The 21,642-nt window shown below is 53.5% G+C and overlaps 1 protein-coding gene across 1 annotated transcript in view; it reads left to right on the forward strand.

The window, feature by feature from the left end:
- The window catches only part of Phf2 (PHD finger protein 2), a 74,088-nt gene extending 59,669 nt beyond the window's left edge, over positions 1–14,419 (forward strand). Inside the window, exons 15-22 of the mRNA XM_052727986.1 lie at positions 1,715–1,893; positions 1,982–2,052; positions 2,717–2,877; positions 8,112–8,383; positions 10,121–10,216; positions 10,682–10,791; positions 11,385–11,766; positions 12,476–14,419. Of these exons, the coding sequence (XP_052583946.1) occupies positions 1,715–1,893; positions 1,982–2,052; positions 2,717–2,877; positions 8,112–8,383; positions 10,121–10,216; positions 10,682–10,791; positions 11,385–11,766; positions 12,476–12,564 (1,360 nt within the window). The 3' untranslated portion in view covers positions 12,565–14,419. The remainder of the gene's footprint in view (positions 1–1,714; positions 1,894–1,981; positions 2,053–2,716; positions 2,878–8,111; positions 8,384–10,120; positions 10,217–10,681; positions 10,792–11,384; positions 11,767–12,475) is intronic.
- Positions 14,420–21,642: the final 7,223 nt, after the last annotated feature.

The following is a 21,642-nucleotide window of genomic DNA, read 5'->3' on the forward strand; positions in this document are numbered from 1 at the left end:
TAACCTCCACCAACACTGTCCATAGCAGGCATGCATGCCCACACACCGTATGTATACAGATAGTTATATACCCTCATCACATACTCATTCCATACATATGTAAGTAATGTAGTCATCCCATAGGCATCTCACATCTACACTCCATATATGCTGCACACTGCATGTACCCCCCACATCATAGACACGCGCGCACACACACACACACACACACACACACACACACACACGCACGCTTGGTTGACACCCTTGAGTGATTCTTTTCCGAGCCGCTGATCTCAATCACAGCTCTGTTGCATCGAACACCTTGGTTTCTGCTTCCAAAACAGTCTGCAGGTACATGGAGGGTACAGTTGTAGTGAGGGCCAGCAGGGCAGCAGGGGGCCCTGACAGAGCGGCTGCTGGCGTGAGCTGACTCTGAGGATGTGAGTAGGATCAGCAGACAGTTCTCTGAGCCCAGTGGCCAGCAGGGCAGGACGGTGCACTCGGTAAATTCATGACTCCACATGACTTCGTGGGGAAAAATGTGTGGATTTGGGTGCTGAGGGCCTCAGGAGAGGTGCTGAACTCAGAGAGGGAAGCCACCAGCTCTGGAGCTAGGTGAGCCTCAGCATAGCCACTGCGGCCTCGGTTTCAGTCGTGGGCAGGAAGAATGACCACCACACAGGTACCTTTATTGCATCCATCATTCCCACAGTGTAGGGTGACGAACGTGTCCTGCTGAGATATCCCCATTGCCTGCAGGAGTGGCAGCCTCTGCTTTCTCTTCTGAGAATGGAGGGAAAGGCCTGTGGGTGATGGAGAAACAGGATGTAGCCAAGTGGTTGCACTCAGAGTTACTTGGTGGAGTAGAACCTACACAGGCCTGGTCTTGCTACCCTGATTTGATGAGTCTGCTTGTCATTTCATTAGAAGTGTCCCTTCTGGGTCCCAGAGAAGCTTTCCACTAACATCAGTTCTATGACACGTGGTTTAGAAATGCACACAAAATAGATAAGCCTCTAGAGCCATATGTATATACATGTACACAGGCGTGGTGGTCTGTGCTGTAAGACCGCAGCGTGACAGCCTTTCCTGAGGATGCTGGAGGCTACTATGGCCTGGTGTGCCGTCTGTCAACACGGCTGGCATTTTGTTCAGCTTGCTGTCCTTCCTATTGAGAAAAGTCTGTCTTGAAGGCCCAGAATGGCCTAAGCCTGATCTACTCCTGGGGAAAACACAGCATCCTTGCCTTGATGTAGCAAGAAGAGAGATACACATTTCATAGCCCAGAGGAGGTGCACTGTGGCTCAGCCCTGGGTGCTACTGTTTTGTTTGTTTGTTTGTTTTGTTTTTCAAAATTAAGTATGGAGAAAAAGACACGAGGGTTGGATTTATTTACACTCTGGCAGGCTGGCAAGGAGGGTAGAGGCTGTGCTTGTCAGAACCAAAATAGATAGATCATTCCAGAATTTCAGTTGCTTAGATCTTTCTCTACAGTGCTTGACTGTATATCCTGAGCCTCATACCAGGTGACATGGAGGAAGGAAGAGGCTATAGGATTGGGCCATGTGCCTCCCCGTGAGCAGACTTCCCACAGTGGAACTAATGGTTGTATAGCCCCTGACCAGCTTCTTGCCTTCCAAGTGGATGCTTTCTTCCAGGTCCCTGTAAGGTTCTGTTGCCTGCTGGCCTCAGGGCCCTGGGGTCACCTGCTGATCTATCCCTTCTACTCCAGCTCCAAAGCCCTCAGGCCTCCGGGCAGCCCTGGTGTGTTTGGGACCTTGCAGAGCTTCAAGGAGGACAAAGCCAAGCCTGTACGCGATGAGTATGAATATGTATCGGATGATGGGGAGCTGAAGATAGATGAGTTTCCCATCCGGAGGAAGAAGAACGCCCCCAAAAGAGACTTGTCCTGTGAGTGTGGTGGGCGTGGGCAGGAGGTTCCAGGTGGTCTCAGCAGACCCCTGGAGGCCTCATCGATCCCTGTCTGCTGTGCTTTCAGTCTTATTGGACAAGAAGGAGGCTCTCCTCAGGCCCGCCGCAAAGCCAAAGCTGGACTCTGCGGTATACAAGGTGAGTCAGCTAGCTGTGTCCTCCACCTCTGCAGTCTGCTTCTGCTTGATGTGCCAGGATACCCACCCTCGCCCTGCCTGTGGACTGGGCTCAGCTGTGGAGTTGGCATAGGAAGGACAGGGTTTTGCTCAGTCCATGGTACCAGGACTAGCTGCTCCTCTGGGCCTGATCCATGGGAGATAAATGCAGCGAAGCTTGTCCCCAGGTAAAGGAGTGACAGGGAGTGGTTCCCCGCCAGCAGGGTTCTTATACTAAGATGACCTCCAAGACTGGCTTTCTAGAGGAAAAGGGTCATTGCTGAGATCCCATGTTTCCTGGGGAGCCCAGGAAGAACATGAACCACCTGCTGGGATAAGCTTATCCACGCCAGAGGTTTTTAGTCACAGCATCCTGATGGAATTCTGGGGCTTCCTCTTGGAAAAGCAGTATAGGATGTGAAGACAACTTTAACCTCTGTGATTTCAAGAACCTCAGGAAAGACTTGGCACCCACATCTGTCTTATGAGGGCTTTGTCCATTGCATGAGCCTGAGACTATTCTGTAGCGTTCATTAGAACAGAGCTCTTGAAAACTCTTGAAAACCCCTTGAAGGGAAAAAGCTCCCCCTCCCCCCGCTGCTCTCAGTGCCCTGTCCTGACTGGCTGCTCTGTCCCTGGCTCTGCAGAGTGACGACTCCTCTGATGAGGGCTCTCTGCACATCGACACGGACACCAAGCCGGGCCGCAACGCCAAAGTCAAGAAGGAGAGTGGGAGTTCTGCAGCAGGCATCCTGGACCTGCTGCAGGCCAGCGAGGAGGTCGGGGCACTCGAGTACAACCCCAACAGGTGGGCCCTGACTGCATCGTGCAGCACGCAGAGAGCATGGCTGGCCCGGGGCACAGGCCGGGTCACATAGTGGGACTCAGGCTTGCGGAATAGCCTGGCTAGGCCTCATCTCACTCATGATGGTCCCACTTCCTGTCACGCACTGTTGATTTGAGTTTCAAGCACTTGTCCGTTGTTCATTTCTCATTGAAACTTTAGTGGCATTTCCAGGTGTGGCACTGACCGGTGACTGAGGGGGCACAGCCTGCACTCCCTAAGACACCAGCAACAGTAGTTCCTCCCAACTCTATAGTCACATGACAGCTTTGTACTCTAACTGTATAGTTGAAGAAACCGAGGCTCAGGGAACTTAGCCTTCTTAGGGCCCCACAGCTTAGAGGTAGCAGAGGCAGGCCCAGGCTCTGGATTGTAGTTGGTGTTTTTTTTAGTCTTTGGGGGCCCACCATCCAGCTCCCAAATAAATACACGGAGACTTATTCTTACTTGTGAAGGCCCGGTGTTAGCTTGGCTTGTTTCTAGTCAGCTTTTTTAACTTAAATTATCCCATTTCTCTTTAACTACATTTTGCCTTTGGGTTTTTTTACCTTTCTTTAGTGTATATATCTTTCTTTCCTTCTTACTCTGTGGCTGGATGTGTGGCTGGGTGGCTGGCCCCTGGTGTCCTCCTCTCCTTTTCTTGCTCCTTCTTCTTTTTTTGAGCCTAGATTTCTCCTCCTATTTATTCTCTGCCTGGCAGCCCCGCCTATTTCTCTCTCCTGCCTAGCTATTGGCCATTCAGCTCTTTATTAGACCAATCAGGTGTATTAAGCAGGCAAAGTAACATAGCTTTACAGAGTTAAACAAATGCAACATAAAAGAATGCAACACATCTTTGCACCATTAAACAAAAATTGCACAGCATAAACAAATGTAACGCATCTTAAGCTAATATTCCACAGCACTGTATTGACCTGACTCAGGAGCCCAACTTGGGGTTGCTAAAGAGTTGTTGGGTTCTGAGCTTTGTCCACTTGTGAGTGCCAGTCCCTCATGGTCCCTCATATTCAGGAAGGCAAGTCCCATAGGCCCCTCTTGGGTGCCTGTTCCCACATCTGCCTGAGTAGTTTTTAGATGACTGCCTCAGGCAGCAGCTCACACCGACTCCAAGGCTGCTCCAGCAGGTGGAGGCCTAGGTCAGGCCTAGATGATATGAAGATTCCGGTAAGGTGGATTAAGGGCTTGATTGAAACAAGCTTTCGCTAAATTAGTTGGCCATATTTTATTTCATAGATTGCTGTTTTGAACGCAGTATCATGTTCACAGCCAGCCAGCCTCAGGCGCTTTCCTAGTGAGAGTGAAGCATGATGGGAGATGTGTGCATGGCTTTGGGCCCAGGATCCTGGCTCAGCCTGACATGATGCAGTGAGAGCTTGGTGGCCACAAGGTGAAGCCTGGCTGTGGCCTCTTCCCCATTGGAGGCGACAGCCCTCCACATTCCAGACTGTGGCCCCCGTGCAGGACTTTACACAGTCAATGGTGGTCGGGATGCCTGGCTTCTGGCAGAAAGTACATGCTAACTAACACTTCAATGACTCATCTTGGGGTCTGAGAGACTCCTCAACACCCTGGATCCCCCATGACCTCAATGGAAAGGTCTGGGAAGTTAGAACATGGGGTGAACGTGGCACCACCCAGGATGAAGGCAGACAGGGCCTTGGTCCTAGCCATCAGGTACCTTGTTATGGGTGTTGTGGAGAGGGAACTCTGGGTGGCATTGAGATGGAACACAGATGAGGCCATTTGAGCCCTTATCTGTGAGGCCAGGAGGGGACTGTCTGCTAATGAGAAACTGGAGCTGCCATGGCCCTGTGCCCCAAGTCTGGGGAGAGTGCTCAGCAGACACTGCATGTGTCCTCACACATGTGTCTGCCGGAGCCTCAGAGGCCAGCCAGCCCCCTCAGCCTGCCGCGGGCAGTTCCTCTCCCAAAGTCTCCCATTTGGAGCATAGGTCAGTTTTTGATGGTCCATTTGCTCTGTTTTAAGTACTGACTGTTTGGGAAAAAACAGCTGAAGAAAACGGAGGAAAATATGTTAATTTCTTGTGAATGGTTTGCTTGGTGTTTACCGCTGTGGGAAAAGGAGGGGATTTGGGTATGGTAATTGGAGGATTAAAGTATTATTTTCCACGCTGACTGGTTAAACTCTGTTCATTGATTCTCCAGCAACCTTGCAGATAGATGGGCCAGCTGGGTCTGGGGTCACCCAGATGGCATGGGTGGGTAGAGCTCATGCCCAAATGGGCTCTCGTGGGGGTCCTACCCTCAGTGTTTAGGACCCTCATGGTGGATGTCTTGGCATTTCCCTGGGACCTGCATTTAGGGCTCTGCACCTAGAGAGTATAGGTGAGCTATTTGTTCTTGACAGTGATCTGCCCCTGCTCAGAGGAGTCCATGAGACTGGCACAGCTGGGCAGTGCCCGGGCAGCTGCTGGCCTGTGAAACGTAGCCCAGGCATTTTGCAAGGGCAGGGCTGGCTTTACAAGGGAGGCTTCAGCATTGCTTTTTGCAGAACTCAGGGCTGTGGGACTTGACCCTCCATTTTGACTTCAGACTAGGAGGCTGCTTCGGAGGGCTGTGGAGACAGTGGCTCCCCTCTCCTCCTCAGGCTCAGGAAATGTCCCTCGGTCCGTGGGGCATTAGCCTAGGAGATAGCTTTTGTCTAAGCTTGCCTGTCCAGCCCCAGTGGGGCTGTTCCATCTCTTCTGACACCCCTTCCCCCCAAACAGGGCCCTTGTCTTTAGAATCCTCATGCTTCTGAGTTGTGGCTTTTCTAGATCCCTTCTGCCTGGGTCCTTCAGCCGGTACATAAGGCGGGGGGTCTGCCCACCTCTGTCTCACACGTGTGTCATCTTGAGCAAGTGGAGGGAAGCATGGAGGGGATACCTGGTCTGCACAATACTGTGTGCTCTCACTGCCATTCATCACCATTCTGGTCCTGGGCTTGTCATGAGATCATCTCCTAACACCCTTTTCTCAGAGGCTGGCATGCTTTCTCCGGCAAAGGTCTTTCTAAAAGTGCTCCAAATACTTGGATGCCGTTCCCAGGATATAGCAAGGTAGAAGCTGGAGACAAGAGGACTTTGATGCAAGAGTCTCAGGAGAAAAGGGACCAAAGAGTACAGGGTAGGGACAGTGGGATCTTATGTGCCTCTAGTATGGACCATGATAGACTGATGTAGGTGGCTGATGTAGCTGTTACCCCTGGTACTGGTAGAGGAGTTCTTCACCAGCTGGAGTAAGCCATTCTTTTCTAGGCTGGGCTCGGCTGTAGGGCTGCTGAGCTAAACTAAGTACCAGGAAGTCCCCCGAGGGAGCTCTCACTGGGCCAGGTCATCATGGAGTCATGGGAAGTTTGGCTCTTTGCCTGGGCATCAGGTGACATTTAGATCTGTGCTAGACCCTGACTCAGAATCTCCTGGCAGGGCCTAGGTGTAGGCATTTTTAAAGCAGTTCAGGTGGCTGTGGCTTATACAGGTGGGGAGTCTAGGCTGGAGGAGGTGAGCAGGCTGGGCCAGCACAGGGTGCTGAGGAAGCAGGAGCTGGGTCCTGTTGGGAGATCTGGTGGAGACTGTGGAAACTACCCAGGAGTGGCTTAAAACCTAGCCCCAAGAGCCTGTGCAGTTCAGCAGCAGCCAGGCCTCAGGTCTATGGTATAATGGTGAGCACTGCTCCCTGAACTTAGTTTGACATGCTCTTTCTGGAAGTCAGGGCACCAGTGCAGCCGAGGTGAGGGCATGGGACAGTAGATAAGGACATTGCTAGACAAGCACAAAAAGGGCATGGCAACAAGGACTCCACAGAAGAATGCACATGGAACTCTGTGGGCATTCCTCCACGGAGCTAGAGGAGAGGAAGACTGGGGAGCAAGAGAAAGCTTGCAAGTCTGCATGGAGGGACCCAGAGAGGGGAGCCTGGCTGAGCTCAGATGTGTTGTTGCAGATATAGATATGGGTGTGCATACAGGTGTACATGGGGAGAGTGCAGGGCTGAGTACAGGTAGATGAGTGTGTGGAGGCAGGTGTAGATGAGGGTATACATGCAGGTGTAGGTGAGGGCATACATGCAGGTGTAGGTGAGGGTATACGTGCAGGTGTAGGTGAGGGCATACATGCAGGTGTAGGTGAGGGCATACATGCAGGTGTAGGTGAGGACATACTTGCAGGTGTAGGTGAGGGCATACATGCAGGTGTAGGTGAGGGCATACGTGCAGGTGTAGGTGAGGGCATATATGCAGGTGTAGATGAGGGCATACATGCAGGTGTAGGTGAGGGCATACGTGCAGGTGTAGGTGAGGGCATACATGCAGGTATGCATGGAGGTTTAGGTGCAGGTGCAGATATAGATGAGGGTGCAGGTGTGGATGAGGGTGTAGGAGCAGGTGTAGATGGATGTATATGCAGGTGTAGGTGTGGATGTAGATGAGTGTGAGTATAGGTATAGGTGAGCGTGTGTGTGTGTGTGTGTGTGTGTGTGTGTATAGGCGGACATGAGGGTGTAGGTGTAGCTGAGGATGAGGTACAGGTGTATATATATCTATATATATCTATATCTATATCTATATCTATATATATATATATATATATATATATATATATATATATATGGATGCAGGTGTGGGTGAGGGTATAGGTGTCGATGAGGGTGTGGATTCATACTTGGGCATCGATCACCTTGGTATAGTGTGTCTGGGAGAGAAGTGAGGACTTCTCCATTTCAATGTAGGAGTGAGGAGAAGGAATGCTCCTGGCTAGGACTGAGGTCAGGGTCAGCCGTGGAAGGGCATAGAGAGCTGGCAGGGTACAGCACTCAGGTAGCTGAGCCTCTGGCCAACTCACATTGTAAGAACCAGTGCATGACGGTGTAAGACCTAAGCTGCTCCATCTGCCCACCTTGTGCATTTCCTTGTGACCCAGCTCCATCCCAAGAGCCTCTTTCCCTCCCCAGAGTGTGGCTGAGTGTACAGAGGAGCCTGACAGGCCTTTCCCACTGTTAAGTCACCAGCCCGTGCGCATCACTCTGTCATCTACTGGCTGTCCAGGCCGAGTGTGTGTGCAGCTCTGGGCTTTGGGTTCCAGTAACAGCACCTTGAACTACAAATTGTGGATCGTGGGCTACGGGCTCTAGTCTGTGATCCAAATGTCCTGGCTGTGGGTCAAAGGCCATGGCTGAGTGCTTGTTGTCTCTCTCTGTCCCCAGCCAGCCCCCTGCCTCCCCCAGCACACAGGAAGCCATTCAGGGAATGCTGTCCATGGCCAACCTGCAGGCCTCGGACTCCTGCCTGCAGACCACATGGGGCACTGGCCAGGCCAAGGGTGGTTCGCTGGCAGCTCACGGTGCCCGGAAGAATGGCGGTGGCAGCAAAGGCACGGGCAAACGCCTGCTGAAGAGGACTGCCAAGAACAGTGTGGATCTGGAGGACTACGAGGAGCAGGACCACCTGGATGCCTGCTTCAAGGACTCAGACTACGGTGAGTGGCTGCAGGCAGGGCTGCTGCCTGTAGGGGGCAGCACTGGCTAGGAACTGGTCAAGGAGGCCGGTGATCTACAGTCCAGACTGTAAAATCCATCTTGGGCTGGGGTGTGGTGGTGCCTGCCTTTAATCCCAGCACTCCAGAGACACAGACAAGGCGGATCTCTGTGCTCTGAGCCACCCTGATCTACATAGTAAATTCCAAGGCTAGCCAGGGCTGCATAGTAAGACCCCGTGTCAAACAAAATACGATCCTTTGGTGGCCTGGGTACTCCAGCCATGGTCCTTTTCAGAATGTCTGCCCTATGTCCCCATCCACAGTTCGTCGCTCCCCCAGCCCTGACCACTTGTCAGGTTCTTCAGATCTCTGTGGATCTGTTTTAGACACATTATCTAAGTGGATCTTATAACATGTGACTCTTTGTGGGGCCCTCCATACTGTGGCACGTGCCAGAATTTCCTTCCTTTTTCAGACTGAGTAATATTCTTTCCTGTGTGTAGGAAATATACTGTAAGTCCATGCGTGCGTTCATCCCTGGCCTTGGCCTCTTCTTTTGACTGATGTGAACCTGTGGGTACAGGTTCCTCTTGGGACCTGTACTCTTGTCCCACGGATGCTGTGTTTCTGAGTGGGCCCTGCTGGGTCAAAGGTCACTGTGTATTTAGTTTTCTGAGGTCTTGCCTGACGGGTGTCTTTGCAGCTGAGCATTTAGCAGTGACAGGACTTTGGGGTCACTGTACCCACCCTGTCTGTAAGATGGAAAAACTGAGGCCTGAAGATGACCCTGCAGCCATATGTGAGGTCAGAAACCAACAAGGCTCTGGCCTTCTGCCATGGGCACAACCACCAGGCCTCCTACCAGCAGAATCTGCCGGACTTAGGCACCCGATTTCTTCACCCCACCTGAGGGAGCATTCCAACAGTGTTGCTGGCCCGGGCTTCTCACCCCCATGGCTGACTGGGTTTAGTCCAGTACCTTCCTGGTGGCCAGAGGCTGGGATTTACTGATCTAGGCCCCTGTGAGAGCTCCTGAAAGAGGGCTCTGCCCTGCAGCTGCTGCAGATCCAGGCCCCGTGGTGTGCGCGCTCTACATTGATGGACAGACTGGCAGCAGAGCGAACTCCTGTCTCCACTGTCTTTGTGGGTTGGAGGGCCAGGCCTGCTGCCACCCACAGAATCACCAGTATTGGAGAGTCCTCAGTTGGCCTTGTTGATCGGGGAAGTAGGACCCACAGTGCAGGGGTCACTGGGGGAGGGGTGCCAGGGAAGCACCCCAATGGCCATGTAAGCTACGAGGCAAGCACCTTCTTCCGATTTGCTCGGAGGGTCTTGGGACCTCAGACACAGTGGGATTAGCCCAGCTGCCTCAGTTTCTCACTCCCCACTGTAGCAGCCTCCAGAGGGACTGCATGTCTCAGGCTCCTGAAGCCCCTGTGAGCAGTGATCCCAAGTGCTGAGGGCTTTCAGGCCCCAGGCCATCCTGGGGTGGGTGCGGCTGGCGGTCTGTGCACACCTGCCTGCCACGTGTAGGTGCCCTTGCATACCCGCCTGCCACGTGTAGGTGCCCTTGCATACCCGCCTGCCACGTGTAGGTGCCCTTGCTATGGCAGTTTCAATAGCACAGCGAGTCTGAGAACCTAAGGACAGATCCCTGGGTCCCTGCAGCAGCAGCCCCTCCCCAGCCCTGGCTGCACCCAGCCACTCAGGGGCCTGCTCTCTTATTGCCTCCTTCAGTTTACCCCTCACTGGAGTCTGACGAAGATAATCCTGTCTTCAAGTCCCGGTCAAAGAAGAGGAAAGGCTCAGATGATGCCCCCTACAGCCCCACAGGTAGAGCCGGGCTGGGGGTCTGACACGTGGCCACTGAGGACATAGGCGTGGCTCTAGGCATGTCCAGAAGAGTTTGGACAGCTCCCCATAGGGCCCTGACTGGGGCTCTGCTTTGTGTATTGGGACCTCTGAGCCTAGATCTTACTCTAGAACCTTCTCACTTGGGCCCTTCCTTTCCAGTGTCTTCCGTTAGAAGATCCAGGAGGGGCACCAGACACGTGCTGGGGTGGTGGGTGGGAACAGGCATGCCCACCCCTGCCTACCTGGCTTTCCTTGCCCAGTTTGCTGGGCCTCCTATACTCCCTTATAGATACCTCAGCGTGGCACCAACCTGGGGAGAACAGATGTGATATGGCTTCCCATCCAGAAAGATGCTTGTGGTGCCCCAGACTCAGAGATGGTCTGGGGTAAATGGGCCACTACTTCCAGAGCCTGATTGGTTGGCCTTCCCCGTGTCTTCCACAGCCAGGGTTGGCCCGTCGGTGCCAAGACAGGACAGGCCTGTGCGTGAGGGGACCAGAGTGGCCTCCATCGAGACTGGGCTGGCAGCTGCTGCAGCCAAGCTGTCCCAGCAGGTGAGGAGACTGAGGGCCCTTACAAGAGGAAATCTCCATTGTGTGAAATTAGGCTGACCTCCAGACACCTCAGCCACTGCCTCCTGGGTGGAGATTGCCAGGCTAGGGACTGTCAGGCCGGATAGTGACTCCAGATTCTGAGGAGGTACACAGCCCCATGCCCCTTAGCCAGCCAGCCAGGCACCTCTCACAGACATATGGTTGCTCTCTGGTGCCCAGGATGCCCTCATTAAATGCCTCTGGGAACTCCTCCCATCCCCCGGGGTCCTGGCGCTTCAAGTGGTGCACACAGCACACAGGCAGGAGCTGCCCGTCCCCGTCCCCCCCCCCCCCCCCCCCCGTCTCCACCTGCTCCCCCCATCTCCTCTCATTGGTCATCTCCTGGCAGAACTCACAGTGGCTAGCATGGGCCAGACTTTCCGCCCTGGGCTCGGTGGGAGAGGCCTCCCAGCCACTGTTCTCTGTGCTCCCTACCTGGTGGAGGTCCAAGCCCCCTGAAGCCTGCATCAGGGTGGAGGCCGAGTTGGCTGTGCCCCACTGTGGTGTATCTGGGGCAGCTGATGGGTAGCACAACTTCCACACTTTGTTCTTAGGAGGAGCAGAAAAACAGGAAGAAGAAGAACACCAAAAGGAAGCCGACTCCTAACACTGCCTCCCCCTCCATCTCCACCTCCACCTCCACGGGTACCACCTCGGCCTCCACCACCCCAGCCTCTACTACCCCGGCCTCCACCACCCCAGCCTCTACCACCCCGGCCTCCACCAGCACAGCCAGCAGCCAGGCCTCACAGGAGGGCAGCTCGCCTGAGCCCCCACCTGAATCACACAGCAGTAGCCTGGCTGACCACGAATACACAGCAGCCGGCACATTCTCAGGGGCCCAGGCTGGCCGTGCCTCCCAGCCCATGGCCCCCGGAGTCTTTCTCACACAGAGGCGGCCTTCTGCATCATCCCCCAACAACACTGCTGCCAAAGGTACCCCTTTTGCCCTCTCTGCCCCTGCCCTTAGGAAGAACACTGTAAGGGGGATTCTGGCCTCAGGACGGCAGGTGCTGGGCATCTGAGACAGTTAATGTCCATGCATCTGCACGGCCCCCACCCTTCCCACGAGTGTTTGCTGCTGGCCTGCTTAGTCGAGTGAAAGAAATAGGCTAAAGTCAGGAGATATGGCCTGAACAGGCCTTATCAATTACAAACTGAAGGACTGACTAGTCCTCAGCTCAGGGCGCTGACTCAGGCATGTGGCCGGCCATTTACCACAGATGAAGATGGGTATGATTTGAGCCAGGCTGGTGAGTTAAGCCCCTCTGTGGGTGAGTATCATACCAGCCAGGCCTGTGGCACCCCTGTAGTCTCCTTCATCCCGCCTACCTCCGCTCCAGCCTGAGCCTAGTGGTCCAAGTTTGGTGGCATGGCTATTTACTGGTGGTACTTTAGATGGCCCTGTTGCCAGGGGTTGGGGCCCAGGGTGGCCTCACTTCCTAGCCACGCCATCCTGAACCAAGTCCATGATGGTCTCTGTACCTCCAAGCACTTGGGCTCCATGAGGGACTTCTGAGCCCAAGGCTCAGCCTAGCTGGCTGGTTTTATAGAGGTGGGTGGCACTTAGGGGCCTGTGGGATCCCTTTCTGCTCTAGCTGTCACTCTTGATTAAAAAAAAAAAAATCTCTCCTCACCTCTGTAGGAAAGCGTACAAAAAAGGGCATGGCCACCGCCAAGCAAAGGCTTGGAAAGATCTTGAAGATCCATCGGAATGGGAAACTGCTCCTCTAAGGCTTGGGAAGCCAGGATCCTTCTGCTCTGCTCAGGACCCCCGGAGCCCCGCTACATCAGCCCCTCCCAGGAGGGTGGCTGTGCCATCTGGCCCAGGAGGGCCTTGCCTCCTCCCAGCCACCTCTCCCCAACACGAGCATCTGTCCCTTGAGCAGGTGGAGCGAGCGGAGCATGGCCGTCCCTTGTTGTGAACATGGACATCCTTTCTCAAGTTGCTTAGAGTGACCAGTTCCTGAAAGTGGCCCTGCCAACTTAAGGACCATTCCGGTTTCAGGACAACCTCCAGGCACCCCACCAGAGCCTGGTGACCTCTATGGCTCTGCTTGGGAGCATGAGGCCTTCAAGGAAGGCGAAGTGAGCCACGCTCACCAGCCCGAGTCCGAGCTGGCCCCAGGCTGGCAGCCTCCAAAGGCGTAAAACAAGGCAAAGAAAGGACACAGAAAGAGAGGAGCTGTGGGGTATTGAATGTCCCCTCCCTCCTCTTCCTGAGTGAGTCTTACGGCACTTGGCCAGTGAGGAGAGGTTGCCCCAGCTTCCTGGCCGGCAGGTAGCAGGCTAGATAGTGGGTGTCACACCCCGAATGCCTGGGGACATTTGCGGTTGTCAGGACCCACAGTTAGGTTGGTGTGTTAGTGGGTGGAGGAGCCACTGTGGGGTCACAGGGGAAGGGTGACAGCTCAGCCACGTCTTAGGGTCCAGGGGACCCAGGCTAAGCCACGTGGAGGGGCCCCACTCTGGAACAGCACTTCTAGGCCAAGGCACCCTGCCCTGAGTGGGCAGACAGGTGGGCAGGGCCACAGGGCTGGAGCCAGCATGGCAGCGCTTGTCTGAGCCCCTGGGTGGCATCATGAGCATGGGCCAACCCAGGTGGCGTGTCCACCCATCGACACAGAGGGGCTGGGTTTGTTTCTCAGGCAATCCTGTATTTTCATTTTAGATGTATTTCCGGAAGCATATTTTTCATAGAATGTAGCGTGTAAATAGCTTTTTAAATGACTTCTTTTTTATAAGAGCAAAAGTATCTCTAGGAATTTCTTTCTATAGAGTCCTTCATTAACCTTTATACGAGTTTTTGCTCCCCTCTCCCTGGCTCTGATGGATGGTCGGGTTCCGACCCCTACCCCCTTTTCTTTCTTTCTCTCTTTCTTTCCTTTTGTTACTCTTCTTACTTTTCCTCGTAGGAACTAAGGTATTGCCTGAAAAACAACGGCGTCTGCGCAGCCTTACACTCTGTCTCTCAGAGCGGATAGTACACAGATTCCCTCCCACACGCCCTGAAGCCGCGTCTCCAATCCCACACCAGCTCTTCGCTCTCCTTCTTGTATGACGAGGGGTCGGGGATGCAGTTATTTTACTAGCACCTTGTGAAGTATTTGTGTTTCGTGATGCTGTAATTTATTAATGTTTGTAGCTTTTTATATTTGTACATTTCTTATGAGGTTTGTTTCTACACCCGTTACCCGGATGTGTTGTCCATGAGGAGATGCAGCTTGGCGGAGGCCTTATCCACTCCCATTTGACCTGTTTGGAGGGACGCCATCCCCAGGGCCCGGGGCTGGGAGAGGGGCATCTCGCGGGCCCCAGGCTTACTCAGAACTGGTGTTTTTAAGGTTTCCTTGACCCTGTCCTTGTGAACATTTCTATAATCTTAACCCGGGCATCAAGCTGTTTTCTCTCCTTCTCTTTTTAATTTTATTATTATTTTGGCGACATGTACATTTCTAACAAAGTTTATCGTGGTTATTAAAGTGTTCTATTTCCCAGTTCATATTACTCTTGTATCGAGTCCATGAGGTCTAAGGCAACTTAGGCCAAAGTTTTAAAAAAGTAAAACTATTTCAGGTTTTGTACAGAACCATGTCTTTGTCGTACTTGCCTCCTTCACCGCCCTTCTGTCACCCCATGGGACACGTGAAGATGGGACCAGCTCCCCTGCCTGGGCCGTGGGTGCAGCGCTCCCCGGGGAGAGCCTCAGACTGTACTCCGAAGCCACCTTGCCTCGAAATGTCAAGCAGGAGTGTGCATTCAGAAGAACTCTTGGGGTCCCCAGGGTGGCAGCCTGAGTGAGACCCTAGCCCTGTAGGCCAGCCAGAGCCCAGTGAGGAGGCCTCCGCCCTTCCTGTGTTCCCCACGGTGTGAGGCTTACTTGGCTCCAGTGGGCTCTGGCCAGAGGCATCCCTGGGGGGCCTCTTTTGGCCACCATTGATATTATTTTCAGCAAGGCACCAGCAGCTGCCCTTCCCATGCCATTCCCTAAAATGTCATCACAGGATGTCCGGCGTGCAGGTGAAGATGCTCAGCAAAGGCTGAGAGATGAGGCTCAGTTCCGTTTCAGGGGGAAGCTGATAGCAACAGGTGAACAGCCACAGAACATGTGTGAGTCTCTCAGGCAGCACCTCAACTATGCGAGAAAGAAGGCCACGCCCTGCCGAGCAGGTCCCTGTATCCTCCCAGCCCCATATGTCCCTGGGTGTCACCCAGCGATAGTGACCAGAGCTGGACACGAGGGTGGGCTCCCATTTTCTAGATAATAAGCTGGAGGCCAGTCTGTAGCCAAGGTCATCTAGATAGAAGGAGCTAGCAGGAGACCTCTCTGCCAACACCCTTGGCAAGCCTGGAAGCAGATGCCCAGGGGATGGATATGGACTGGTGGCTGTCATTCCTCATGCCTACTGCCATGTGACACATCACATGACCTTGGGGGAGCCCCTCTTCTTTAAGCATTATGTTCTCTGGAGCCTGCTGGATGCTCAGAAGAGAGGCTCCAACCTGAGCTGTGACTGAGCCCTGTGGTGGGGGAGGGGCAGCTACACCCCCTTGTCCATGGGGGTGGGTCCCAGTGTTGCCACTAGGTGGCGCCTTGGGCCCATGCTGAGCTGCAGGCTTCAGGCACCTGGGTGTGTATGCCCTCTCCTGCCCTCAACCCTAATGAGCCACAGGGTGGTCTATGGCCCTCCTACCACCCCCAGAGATTACTCTGGGTTGCCCCCACCCTATCCCTGAAACATAGGAGTCAGCACCCAGCCCGGGTTTCCTCCATGCAGCCACACCCCAAGTCCAACATCTGGGCCTCACACCTCCCTCAGGTGGGCAAGGTTTGGAGCCCAGGATTCCTGCAGCAGGCTGATCTATCCACCCCCTTCCCAAGATGGCTCTGAGGGCTGTCAAGGACCTGAGGATCTTGGGTCTGGGAGGAACTTCCCGAGGCCACCCAGCATTTCCCAGGGCCTGGCTCCAATCCATGCTGCCTTCCAACCAGCCTGTACCATGTGGAGAGCTTTTGCTGTGTGCCAGGCAGCCTGTATGTCTGTGGGCAAAGAACACAGGAAGGACCCACCAGGCACGGCTCCTTCCTTCTCCATCACTGACTTTTGTGAGCTTCTAGGAAGAGTCTCAGTGCAGCCCAACTGGAGCTGGCACTTTCCTGGTCAGCCAGACCTCAGGCTTCTCAGACAGACCCATGGGCCAAAACAAAATGAGGGACCATGGCTACCCCTGAGCAGGCCCCAGGGAGCCCACATCAAGGAGCTGGCCCAAGGAGGCAGAGGGAGAAGTGAGCCAGAAGCAAGGGACCCTCCCACCCCGTCCCGGCATGTTCTCATCTTCTCTATGCGTGGCAGGAGAGCAGCAACATGGTGGCTCTCTATTCCCGTGTGCCCTCCTTTAGATACCTAGACCCTTTGTCCACCTGGTCCTGAAGCCAGTCCCTGAACCTGTTGTTGGAAGAAATGGATCTTATTGAGAGCCCGTGGGGGGCAGTGCTCAGAATGAACACCAGGGGGCAGGGCAGGGCTGGGAACAGGCCAGTGACCACCGGTTACTTCTCCCCCAGGGCATAAAACAAAGTTACAAGCACGTGCTGGGAAGGAGACGAGAAAAATGGCATCGGCTCAGTCAGTAGCTACCCTAAGCACAAGTGTCAATATCGTCTCTTATACATGTCATCACACATGACACAACCACTCTCTGAAAAAGGTATTGCATGGGGCCATGGGGAAACTGAGGCACAGTACTTTACAGCTGCTAGAGCAGACTTTAAGTGAAGCCCAATCAGTTCCACTACTTTTGGGCTTTTGAGAGATACTCTCCTGCAGATGGTGGTCAGGAGGGCAGCTCTCAAGGTTTCCCTGAGGCCTAGACCCCTGCAAGGGTCTCACTCAGTCAGCACCCTCCACCTAGACCCCTGCAAGGGTCTCACTCAGTCAGCACCCTCCACCTAGACCCCTGCAAGAGTCTCAGTCAGCGCCCTCCACCTAGACCCCTGCAAGGGTCTCACTCAGTCAGCACCCTCCACCTAGACCCCTGCAAGGGTCTCACTCAGTCAGAGCCCTCCACCTAGACTCCTGCAAGAGTCTCAGTCAGCACCCTCCACCTAGACTCCTGCAAGGGTCTCAGTCAGAGCCCTCCACCTAGACCCCTGCAAGAGTCTCAGTCAGCGCCCTCCACCTAGACCCCTGCAAGGGTCTCAGTCGCCACCCTCCACCACTCCCTCCCCTCTGGGTCCTTTTCTGTCCCCAGACTTATCTGGGTCTGCATCCACCCTAGACTGCTCTGCCTTAAACAAGGGTCGTACTTTGCAGATGGAGACACTAAGGCAGGGCAGGACTGGGATACATGGCCACCAAAGGTCCATGGCATCAGGAAACTGGACACTGGTTCAGTAGGAGAGCTGAGGGTCCACTGTCAAGTGTCACTGTAGTCCTCTGAGAAGGTGCCACAAGAACTTGGAATAAGTCATAGGGTATCAGGACTGAGGGTCAGAGCTTTCCTAAGTGTCCCTGTAGCTGGTGTGATCACATTTCCCATGTGTCTGCTGTGTGCTGGCCAGGGCCTCCACACATTCTTGTGACTTACTTTGCTCTTAAGCCTAGGTAGGCCCATGGAAGAGGCAGCTGGGTACATGTCAGCCTTTCTGAGGGGGTGACTTGAGCACACAGAGCACTGAGACCCTGAAGGGAGGCATGGGGCAAAGGCCCTGGGGCAGGATCAAGTTTGTTGAGAAGGAGCTGGGAGGCGATGTAAGTGGAAAGAAGAGGTTGGGAACCCCCTCCCTTCCCCATCCCTTGACAAGCCCTCGCCCACTCTGGCTATGTAGGCTCAGCTCTGTCATCTGCAGAGTGGGCAGAATAGCCCTGACTTCCCTCAGAGGAACTCTAGGCTAACTTCTCCCCACCAGGACCCTGTAGGAAGTGATCCTGCCCAGAGGACCTGGCTTCCTTTGTGACTTTGGGCAGGGCCATTTCCCTCTCCTGGCCATTTCTTTCTTTTTTTAAAGATAGATTTATTTATTTGTTTGTGTATTTGTTGTACAGTATCCTGCCAGTGTGTATGCCTGCATGCCAGAAGATCTCATTATAGATGGCTGTGAACCACCATGTAGTTGCTGGGAATTGAACTCAGGACCTCTGGAAGAGCAGCCAGTGCTTTTAACCTCTGAGCCATTGAGCCATCTCTCCAGCCCCTCTTGGCCATTTCTTTCTTTCTTCCTCTTCCTTCCTTCCTTCCTTCCTTCCTTCCTTCCTTCCTTCCTTCCTTCCTTCCTTCTTTCTTTCTTTCTTTCTTTCTTTCTTTCCTTCTTTTTTTCCCCGAGACTGGGTTTCTCTGTATAGCTTTGGAGCCTGTCCTGGAACTCACCTGGAACTCACCCTGTAGACCAGACTGACCTCGAACTCACAGAGATCCGCCTGCTTCTGCCTCCTGAGTGTTGGGATTAAAGGTGTGCGCCACCACCACCGCCCCTCCTGGCCATTTCTTGCATTGCTGTCTTGATAAAAGGTCGTTTCCAGCTGGAAAAGGAAGGAATCAAGTCCTCCTTCCTGTGACCAGGTCTACCCCGAGAGCTTTTGCAGTGGGATGGCTGGTCCTGAGATGTGAGGGTAGGTGGAGGCTGCCTCCAGCTGCATAGTGATACCAGGCAACCTTGAACCCTGTGGCCAGAGCCTTCTGGGGTGTTCTCCCGACTCAATGCTTAATTAAACACTTAGTGTTCCTGGATCTTGGTGTCCTTATAATCTAGACTTTGTCACATTTTGCAACTCACACTCTTTTTTGTGTCCAGACCCACCCCCCTACCCTGGCCACAGGCTCTATTGAGACGTGGACATGCTGGGTGGTGTCCACTATGGAGTGAGGGAAGGCCATGGGAGGGGAGCCGGCCAGTCTGCCTGTAGCCTAACAGATGGTGTCCTCTCTCTTGAGCCGCCCACTGCTCAGTCTGAGTCCAGCCAGCCTCCTTCTCATCCACCCCCCCCCCCAGGGATGCCACCTCGGCAGAAAAATGATGCAGTTCCATTAACATCTGACACGGATTTGCTGGCCCCAAACAGACGAGTACGGTGTAAACACCCGGCGCTGGGCCCTAGCCCGGCCTCTGCATGATCCCAGTAATTAATTGTCCTCTGTTGGCCGGGCCACACTGGGCCCCTTGATGCAGCCTGAGTAGTTTCCAAATCGGAATCCGGCCCTGCCCCTGTGCATGGTGTTTACCAAACAGCGGATGTACTGGGCATGGCAGGAAGGAGCAGAAAGAGGGGGTGAGTCTCACTTCTGGTACTGATGTCAGGGTGGGGTCCGTCTTTGCCTTCCCCATCCAGTGAGCAGGAACCTTAGCTTTCTCTTTGTAAAATGGGACAACAGTGCCATTCTCCCAACGTGGCTGAGCTTGAGCCAAGTACAATGGGGTCTGAGTGTAAATGCCACCCACGACCGATTTCTGGGGCTACCTAGCCTTGAATGGGAGAGGACAGACTGAGTGTCACACAGGAGACTGGAGACACCTCCATTCATGTTGGTTAATTTAATAAGCACACAGGCCACCTAGATATCGTTTCAACCATCTTTTTTCCCCCTTTCTGCCACAGAGGGACAATTCTTTCTGTGCATTGTCCAATAGTAATAGACCAATTATTATTTCTTTTATGTGTCTCATAGGGAATTTTTTTCTTACGAGACGAGTCTCATATAGCTCAGGCTGGCTTCAAACTCTCTATGTAGCTGAGGATAACCTTGATTCTCCCGTGCCCATCTCCTGAGTGCTGGGTTTACAGGTATGTACCACCACACTGGTTTAATGTGGTACCCAGGGTGTTGTGCAGGATAGGCAAGCACCCTCCAGCTGAGCCACATGCACATCCAGGGACTCTTATACAAACATGTGGAGTCCCCTGGGCAGTGGGATTGGTTCCAGGGTGCAGCTGGCCCTGCCTGGAGAAATGTCAGTGTTTCTTTTCTCCTTTGGCAGTTGAGGAGAACAGCATGCCCCTTTTTTCTAGGGCCCTTCATGATTTGGGAGCTCTGACCACTTGGGAGGAGTTCCCATGAGCTGCGACCTGGGAATAACCATGATCCCCTGGGGCACCACCAGGATTGCAGTGATAAGCTGTGTTGTCTCTATGCCAGCTCCTGGAAGGGCCATATGGAGTCACTGGGTCCTTCTCACTGGTCAGAAAGGCACCCATTTCACCTTTGAGTTGGGGAGACAAAACCTGCTTCTTTGCTGTGGACTGCCTGGCTCTGCCTTCCAGACACAGTGCAGTTCATGGCTGGGGGTCAGCATGTCCCGCCCACATTTGGGATCTATGTTATGTGTCATACTGGTATCACAGGGGACCTGGTTTCCCAGTGGGTGGGTTGCTCCTGCCGTGGAATCGCCATCACTCTCTGGGTGCTGGGTTAGGGTTGCCTGTGGTAGCGGCCTGCCAGGGTGGCTGGCTCCTGTTCATAGGGAGCAACTAGGGCTGGGGGCACACCCAGGTGACAGTTCTGGGTTTTACTCTTCTGTATTTTCCCTCTGGGCTTGTTTATTTATTGTTGTCATAAACTCTGTATCATTTAGTTGTTTCCATGGCTTTGTGTGTGTCTCCAACCCATCAAATCCTTTGCCCTTTCTTTGGATAGACAGACTGCAGATCTAAGAGACAATTCTGAATGTTGTCCAGGGCCTCAGGCTGCATCCTGCTGGTTCAGAGAGGAGGGGCCCAGTACAGAGACCACACCCCCAACAAGGGCCTGTTTGGGTCTCACTGCCTTGTCACCCCTATATTCAACTTTGACACACCATCTCTTTTGGTCACCGTCCATTTCAACCTGTCAACATTCTGCTCCCCCACCTTCTCAAGTCCCACAGCTAAGCAGGGAATGACATCCTTGGGGCAGTCAAGTGTTGTGGAATAGAATATTTGTTTAACTATGTAAAGATGTGTTGCTGTTTCACCTTGCCTGCTTAAGGTACCTGATTGGTCTAATAAAAAGCTGAACAGCCAATAGCTAGGCAGAGGAGGGTAGGTGGGGCTGCTAGGCAGAGAGAAAAGGGGACAGACAGACACACACGGAGGAAGCAAGAAAGCAGGACAGATAGTATGTAGATGAGGTAAACGAGCCTCAGGGCGGCACATAGATTAATAGAAATGGGTTAACAAGTTAAAAAGGAGCTAGTTAGAAACAAGCCTAAGCTAAGGCCAAGCATTCATAATTAATAATAAGTCTCCATATCATGGTGGTGGTCCAAGAAAGTTTGCTACAGTCAAGCAAGCCTCCCCATGGCCCACTTTGTCTCAGAAGACAGTCTGCATACTTGACCCTATACCCAATGGTATGGAGCCATGATGGTGGACAGGACGTTTAGTTCATGGAGATTGGAGTGATCAGGCTCCTGGAAGAGACAGAGTAGAACAGTGATGGTTTTTAGAAGAGGAACTACCTGAGTGGGTCTTACAAAGAGAGATGGTGGCCTGCCAAAGAAGGAAGGAGATTCCAAGCAAGAGATTCCAATCCCCTATGGTTTACGGGAAGAAGTGGGGACATGAGGGACAGTGGACAGGTATGTCAGCCAACATGAGTGACACTGGGAGCTTGGATAGGTTCTGGGGCAGCGGGGAGTAGGCTGTGCTGAGCCAGACCAGCCAGATTAAGACAGACAGCATCCGGGTGGCCCTGCTGAGGTCCGGGGTTATCACTGCTTCCTCCTGTGAGGGCCGGGTGATTCATGGGCTCTGGGCACTGGACAGGTGGTCAGGGGCCTGAGTGGGAGGCAGATCAAGTTGCTTGCACCTTTGGTGGGCAAATCAGGGCCTCCCAGAA

Source organism: Peromyscus californicus, unplaced genomic scaffold (assembly GCF_007827085.1).
Source record: "Peromyscus californicus insignis strain IS unplaced genomic scaffold, ASM782708v3 Scaffold_8__1_contigs__length_139910024, whole genome shotgun sequence".
Classification (NCBI taxonomy): domain Eukaryota; kingdom Metazoa; phylum Chordata; class Mammalia; order Rodentia; family Cricetidae; genus Peromyscus; species Peromyscus californicus.